At 41.4% G+C, this 8,188-nt stretch overlaps 1 protein-coding gene across 1 annotated transcript; it reads right to left on the minus strand.

Annotated features, from left to right (window-relative positions):
* Positions 1-362: 362 nt before the first annotated feature.
* On the minus strand, positions 363-7,827 carry LOC117557124 (gonadotropin subunit beta-2-like). The gene is made up of 3 exons (XM_034232813.1): positions 7,743-7,827; positions 3,300-3,418; positions 363-596 (listed from the first exon to the last, which is right to left on the minus strand). Exons 1-3 carry the CDS (start codon positions 7,825-7,827, stop codon positions 363-365), a joined length of 438 nt encoding a protein of 145 aa, XP_034088704.1.
* Positions 7,828-8,188: the final 361 nt, after the last annotated feature.

Below are 8,188 nucleotides of genomic sequence, written 5' to 3' on the forward strand. Positions count from 1 at the left end.
TTCTTGTGTCTCTAGTAGAAAGGGACGTCGTTCATGCAGTTCTTGTGACTCTAGTAGAAAGGGACGTCGTTCATGTAGTTCTTGTGACTCTAGTAGAAAGGGATGTTGTTCATGTAGTTCTTGTGACTCTAGTAGAAAGGGACGTCGTTCATGCAGTTCTTGTGACTCTAGTAGAAAGGGACGTCGTTCATGCAGTTCTTGTGACTCTAGTAGAAAGGGACGTCATTCATGCAGTTCTTGTGACTCTAGTAGAAAGGGACGTCGTTCATGTAGTTCTTGTGACTCTAGTAGAAAGGGACGTCGTTCATGTAGTTCTTGTGACTCTAGTAGAAAGGGACGTCGTTCATGTAGTTCTTGTGACTCTAGTAGAAGAAAGGGATGTCGTTCATACAGAAGTTGGGCCTCAGACCCTCGAAGGTGCAGTCGGACGTCTCCATGCTGCAGCGGCCGCAGTGGCAGCTCAGAGCGACCGGGTAGGAGACGGTCGGGTCGATGCCGGGGGGGCAGTCAGGGAGGTCAAAGGTCATGTAGTGGTAGTCCTGGTACGTGCACACATGCTGGTACACTTTGCTGAGCAGGGACTTGATGACAGGGTCCTGGGGGTGGGGCATATATGACATCATTATATATGTTTGATTTACTGTACAAACTTAAGCAGTATCAAATTGATAAACACAAATATTATTGACTTACAAATTATATATAAACAAATGATCTATTACACATCCGAACATTTTCCGAATATATTCACTGTTTTGCACGTGTTGTTTATCTCCTTCTGCCGATATGTATATCTGTATTGGTTTCAATAGAGCCTCTAATGCAGGGGTGTCAAACTCAGTGGCACAGCCCCACCTAGTGTCAGCAGTAAGTAGTTAAAATTATTATTATTTTAAAATGCAAAAAAATACATCTTAAAATATATTCTAAGATCATGATTAATCACCTGATTCGTCTGTACATTGCTGTTTTAGTCTGTGTTATTCTAATTAGTGTCTACAGTGTGCCTATTGAGCCGTGAGCGATGTGGGGCAAGCCCCGATCTAGCCCCTCTCTCTGTTGTCAAAATGAATGGGTGCTGTAAAAACTACACTGCGCATGCTCAGAGTATTTTTCTATTCAATGTGTGTGGCAAAAAAAGAATCACCATAGGGGCACTGTGCTGCCATACCCACCATACGTCATCTCACATAATTCAGAGAGCTGATTGGCTGTAAGTACGTGTGCCACGAAAAGTGTAGTGTGTGAAGAGGAGACGAGAGAGAGCAGCGTACAGCGATTACATTCAGTAAAATGGAAAGAAAATGAATGAGGTTGACCGTCTACTTCAGCTTTGGTAAGTTCATTTTATGTCAAATGTTGTTGATCTTCTGTGTTTTGCCTATTGGCTATTGCTCTGCTGGATCGATTGATATTGTGACATGATATTGTTAACATGGCCCACCAGTGCAGAAATACCTGGATGTTGACAAGCAAGCCTCTATCACGACTTTTACTTCACTATAACACACATTTTTGTCAAGCAAATGTATATCATGTACTACACATTCTCACTCCCAACTCGTCCTATATGTCAGGATACCTTGGCTTCACTATCAACGCAGTGGGGGGCCCTTTAGCGTCGATGTTCAACTATCAAGGAGTCCCATTAGAGCACATGTGTCAAACTCAAGGCCCGGGGTCCAAATCCGGCCCTTGGTGGATTTGATTTCGGCCCGCAGGATAATTTCTAATTCCTATTAGATCTAGCCCTCCGGTATATTGCACGCACACCTTCACTCCATCCTGAGGGTCTCCTCCGCTCAGAGCCTGAGCCCAAACATTGATGACCTTGCACCCAAGATGAGACGCCAAGTATCTGAACTAGCATCACAGAGCAGCACACTGAGTTCAATGGATGCTTCCATCTGCACTTTTTTTCTTGAGACAACAGGGCATGTTTGGTTTTTCTTTGAGGGAAATTATTTGTTTTTTTTGAAAAATGTAATCATAAGAAATGACTGAGGAAAAGCTAACCCTAACCCTGGGCAAGACACTTCACCACAAATTGCTCCTGTGGGGATTGTCCACAGTACCGAATGTATGTAAGTCGCTTTGGATAAAACCGTCTAACAATTGACATGTAATGTAATAAGTTCGTTAAAATATGTTTTGCAATAAACATTGAACCAGTCCGGCCCTCGACTACTACCCATTTTTAAATGTTGGCCCACTTTGTATTTGAGTTTGACACCCCTGCATTAGAGCGACACCACCCCCCCCCCCCCCCCCCCTATCGGAACCAAGGCTAGCCAGCTATTTGTTTACGTGTTTAAAAAAGCACCAGAAGCTTGTATGTAAACATCTAAGTGTTTCGTGCCCCACCACTTTTGTACAAAAACGCCACTGGTCAAACTCAATTTCATCACGGGCCACATTAGCCGGTTGTAACTTTAAGACTATATAAATATACACATATATAAATATATATAAAATAATGTATTATATCACATTATTGATTATTATCGGATAGGGTAATAACTTCACAATTAACTACGCCTGAAGGCAAAAGTCTCGGGCAAATAATTGCAAGTCTCTTCAGTGCGCATGTCACAAAATGAGATGCATTGTGGGACATGTCGTTTATGGGCAACGTGCTTTTGTAAAGCGGCATGTAACCGTATAATAAACGTATTATATTCTTTCAGAGCTCTTGCCGGCCACATGAAATGAAGTCTCGGGCTGAGTTTGATACCCCTGCACTAATGTCTCACGTTGTATACAGTCTCTTTGAACTTTGATTCATCTTCCTATTATACACACATGCATTTCCAAACATTTGGTCTACCTATGTTGCAAATGTATTATCTCTTCGATTTACGCACGGCATCTATTGCACGTCTGTCCGTCCTGGGAGAGGGATCCCTCCTCTGTTGCTCTCCCTGAGGTTTCTCCCATGTTCCCTTAAACTGTGGGTTTTCTCTGGAAGTTTTTCCTTGTACGATGTGAGGGTCTAAGGACAGAGGGTCTAAGGACAGAGGGTCTAAGGACAGAGGGTCTAAGGACAGAGGGTCTAAGGACAGAGGGTCTAAGGACAGAGGGTGTCGTTTTTTTTTTCTCATACTGATATTCTGAACAATCTGCTGTTGTATTTGCTGTAAAGTGTCTCTACTGTAGGCTGTTTTTATTATATGTACAGCACTTTGGCTCCACCAAAAATCGTTTATAAATGTGCTATATAAATAAAACTTGATTTGATCAGAGACAGGGGATGTTGATGATTACTCCCATGAAACTTTATCCCACTATTCCCACAGTACCTTGGTGGAGCAGTATCCGCTGCAGATGGTCGTCTCCACTTGATGACACTTCGGACAGCCGTCCTTCTCCAGAGAAACCGTCTGATTCACCAGCTGACAGAGAGGCAGCTGGAAGGCAACTGAGGAGGGAGAGGTTTGTTGGGAAAATCCTGAGTGTCCTCTTCCAACATGAGAGTCACGTGATAACAAAGGTATCAACTGTAGCTGTGAACGTGACAGGATGTGTGATTACCTAGAAGAGCATCAGGACTGTTTGAGGCAGATTATAGCTATGTGATTAACATGATGATTCAGCCTCTATGGAGATAGACATCAAGCATGCTCATTTCTGACGTGGAGCTAATCTGAAGTAAACATTGAATACTGCTTTCTATTCCTCCATCTTGTGACTGTGTAACTCCCTCTCTTGGATATCAGCATGTGAAGGACACTGTTCAGGAACTAGTTGGGGGTTATTCCCTATCTTTATTCAAGAGCGTGGTCTTTACATTTGAGAGCATACTTTATTGATCTCACATTCAGAATATGTTTTTATTTCCCTCAAACCCTGTCCTCACACTCAAATAGTGCCTGCTTGCACTTAGATGTGCTCTGCTTCTGCTCAAACTGTACGCTTGCACTCAAATATATTGCTGCTTACAGATTTCCTGTGTTCCAGTTTAAAACCTTCTCCTCGCACTCAGGCTGTTTCCGTGCGCCGCAAGGACACCTGGCCTCCTATTGGTTGAGGGATTTTGACAGGGTTGTTGCCAGTGGCGGCGCCAGAGTGTTTGTGTAGGGTAATCTCTGGTAGGGCTAACCCATACAGCGGTGGGGCTCAAGTCAGTATTTGCAATGTAATTACATACACGCTATATCGCCCCCCTTGACAGTGAAACGCCACGCGTGAGGTTTAGATTGTCTCAATCAAAATGGAACTGTATGAAATAAAACGGCACATTTGTCTTGAAGTGAATAAAAAGGGATCCCTGTGAACGTGACGTATGATAGTGCACGTTGAAGATCCAATGGGGATACTGAATGGCGGTTCCGATTGATCTCAATCAGTAAGGCATGACGCAGACCCAACGTTTCGTTGTAGGTCTATTCAAATTGTATTCGGAGGCATTTTGATCTGACCGCAGCCGCGCTGATATTATAACGCCAGAGCATTTTCACACCTTTAGTGAATAAAACTCCCCCACTACTTAGACTATTCCTTGCACCCCTCTTCTAGCATAACCCTGAATGGTCTCAACCATATTGCATCAGTAACGTGCACTTGTTGTTACAGCAGGAGCACTTTGTGTGTTGTGGACAGGACCCGTATATTTTGCTTATTTTGTAATTGAATTTGCTTACTTTAACATCATTGTTCATGGTGGGGCTAAGCCATTTCTTGGTATGGCTGTAGCCTACCCCAGCCATACCCTGGCGCTGCCACCGGTTGTTGCACAAAAGATCCGAGCGTGCACAGAATAAATCTGAGAGCAGACATTTCACGAGCGCACAGTGACAGTCACAGCCTGAGTGCGAGGAGAAGGTTTTAAACTGGAACAGAAAATCTGTAAGCATATATCTGAGTGCAAGCGTACAGTTTGAGCAGAAGCAGAGCACATCTAAGTGCGAGCAGGCACTATGTGAGTGCGAGGACAGGGTTTGAGGGAAATAGATCAATAAAGTATGCTCTCAAATTGAAATACCACGCTCTTGAATAAAGATAGGGAATAACCCCCATAGATGCTCTGTATGTGATGACTACTTCCATTCTGGAGAGGATCACAGATACATGGATCCTGAGATTGAAGCTCATGCCAGTGACGAGTGATTATTAACATTTTTAAGTATTCAGAAAAAGTCTGAATTTTGAGAAAAAAATGTCAGAATTTTGAGATTTTGATAAATCAACAAAACACAAGACAGACAACTACAGACAGCACCACACATGGTGGTTACTTGTTGTTATTTAGGGCTGCCTGTATGGATCAGGTTGTTGCAAAAGCGAGCCCTTTTACGATAATAATAATATGTTATGTATTATATAAACCGTATTGGTACAATGAGCGACATCTAGTGACGGATTTTGGAACATTGATTTGATTTTTCTCATGGCAGTTAGACTCTAGAGACAAACCAGGGGACTTTATTTTTATTTTGAATCTGTGTCCATTTGACATAGACATAGACATAGACATACTTTATTGTCATTTCAACAAGACACAGAGTGTACTATTAAAACGAAATGTCGTTGTACTGGCTGACAGGAACAGGACAATATAAAAACTTGCTAAAATTGTACATATAAATAAATAATAGTGACGTGGTGCAGATTAAATTAAAGATAAAGTGTGCGTTTAAAATATAAAGACTTACTATACATATAAATAAAATAGACATACTATATAAAAAATATGTGCTCTTTACACAGCGTAATGTAATCTTTATGTTACTGGTCTACTTGCTGTTCAGCAGTCTGATGGCATGGGGGGAAAAGCTATTGCAGAATCTGGTTGTTTTGCTCTTAATGAAGTATTTTATCCAATATTACATTTGGTTTATATATTACTCACGTAGGGTTTAGGGTTAGGGTTAGGTAAGGAAATAGAGGTCACCTGTCACCATCTTGTGGTGGCAGGGGAGAGGCACGGGCACATGTTTCATATCTTGGTTAATTGAATAAAACCAATGCTGTTCTTAGAGAGTATTTTACCTTATTTAGGATAATGTGGCATGGTTATGGACACGTGAATACAACAACTATCATAAGGGAGGGAAGGAAAAGATGGGGATTCAATAAGGAAATGGAGAAAAAGAGAGTACTGATTGGAAATGATAAAATAATAGTGAGGGGTAGGAGAGGTTTTTAAGGGTTAGGTTCAGGAGGGAAGAAGGTTTGGATTAGGTAAGAAGGTGGGGAGTGTTAGGATGGGGGGAAGGGTTAAATTGAAGGGAGGGAAGAGTGAAGGTTTAGATATAAGGGAAGGGAATAGTTAATATGGTTAGGAAAGAAGATAGGAGTGAGGTTAAAGGGGTTTGAGGTAGGGAGTGGTTAGGGTTAGGATAGAGAGAAGGGGGAGGGGTTAGGTTGGAGGGATTTGAAGTTTGGAAAATTAGGATTAGGTGAGAGGGGAAGGAAAGGTTAGAGCCATACCAGTTTACTCTTCCTGTGTAGTTGGGGGGGGGGGGGGTAAGTGAGGTTAAGGGGGGACAGTCATAAACACCATTTACTAGAACGGCAGGTACTGGAGGGCGGAGGCCTTGTCGGCTGGATAGGGGATTTGGGAATATAAGTAGTTCTGCCCAATGCATCTTTAACCCTAACCCATACCTGTTTACTCTTCCTGGGTAGGGGGGTTAGGGTTATGAAATGCCAGGTTTTAGGCCTTGGTTTGAACATTCAACCCTGAAAATAAAAAGTCAACCAGACATTCTTTCTTTAATCTTGACAGGACTAGAGTAGAAAGTAAGTAAGTAAATCTGTATAGGAAGACGAGTTAAGGGATAGAGGAGAAAATATATGGTATAATTACAGAGCCTGTCAATTTATACATTGAGGAGATCAATGTCAGTCTGTTAACCAAAGTGCAGCCATCTGATACTGTTATTAAAGATCAGAGGAAAAGAACAGAGCGAGAGGGGTCAATCCGGAATAACAATAAAGAAGCAAAGAGATTGTAGAGCAGTGAGAAGGAAAAAAGCTCGGTGGGTCAATTCATTACATTGCCAGTATTTTTCGTTTTTGTGAAAAAAAAATCGCCCCCTCTGATTTTTGAACAGCCCCCTCAGTCATTTCATCCTGGAGCCGGGCCTGCTAAATGTTCCTATCATTATCCATATCATTATGACATTATAGTACTTTGCATTGAACTGGCGCTTCTATCCAAAGAGCGATAAGTCCTTTTTCTGTCCCCAGAGTCAGAACTAAACATGGAGAAGCAGCGTTCAGTTATTATGCTCCAAATATCTGGAACAAACTCCCAGAAACCTGCAGGTCCGCTACAACTCTGACTACTTTTAAATCCAGGCTGAAGACTTTTCTTTTTGTCGCTGCTTTTAATTGAAACTGAGCCGTTGTGTTCATCAGTAAAGTGGAGCTTCTGTGTGAACTATTCATATCTTAAACTGCACTGTAACTTTTTATTCATACTTTTTATTCATGTATTTTTTCTTTTAATGTTTCTTTTATTTTCTTTTACTGTTTTTAAATGCCTTTGTCTGAATGCCTTTCATTGTTGTAAAGCACTTTGAATGGCCTTGTGTTGAAAGGTGCTATATAAATAAACTTGCCTTGCCTAAAGAACAAAATAAAAATGTATTCGCTTCACAAACTATTGTTGGTGCTATTTTCTTTTATAGAACATTGCATCTGCTCAAAGCCCAGAGTGAGCAACTCAGAGGGACTTTCAAAAGACACTCACAGTATCATATAATATTATAAAAGTAATTAAAATGAGTTGTAGTTACCTGCAGGAGCCGGGGGCCAAATGTCAGCTCCCAAAAACAGACTCAGCAAGAAGGAGAACTTCACTCCTCGGAGCTGAACAGCCATCGTCCTGCAGTCCGTTAAGGGTGAAAACACACAACCTGGCATCCATAAAAATAACAACCTGGCATCCTTAAAGCATTATTAAAGTGTCTACTAGACGGGATGCACTTCTACATTTTGAGAGTTTGGGCTCTTGTGAATCCATTTCATATCTTCGATCAGAACAGGGGAAAGAAAACGTCAAAATAAACGCCTAGATGTTTATTTTTAATAAATTAGATTTCTCCTAAATTCACCATAAAAGGCAGCACAGAATTACCCACTTTCACATTTAAACATAACATATTAATAACATTTAAAACAAAAATACATTCGCCTTAGTTTAAGTGATATCATGTTGATATAATGTACCTTTTTCCCCTGA

This window comes from Gymnodraco acuticeps, unplaced genomic scaffold, assembly GCF_902827175.1.
Source record: "Gymnodraco acuticeps unplaced genomic scaffold, fGymAcu1.1, whole genome shotgun sequence".
Lineage (NCBI taxonomy): Eukaryota > Metazoa > Chordata > Actinopteri > Perciformes > Bathydraconidae > Gymnodraco > Gymnodraco acuticeps.

What these genes read in the sequence shown, in the direction of transcription:
- LOC117557124 (XM_034232813.1), bottom strand. Translation starts at nt 7,827, where the DNA reads ATGGCTGTTCAGCTCCGAGGAGTGAAGTTCTCCTTCTTGCTGAGTCTG. An exon ending in TTGGCCCCCGGCTCCTGCAG is followed by an intron (nt 3,419 to 7,742) that starts GTAACTACAACT and finishes CTCCCTCCTCAG; the next exon opens with TTGCCTTCCAGCTGCCTCTC. An exon ending in GCGGATACTGCTCCACCAAG is followed by an intron (nt 597 to 3,299) that starts GTACTGTGGGAA and finishes CCCCACCCCCAG; the next exon opens with GACCCTGTCATCAAGTCCCT.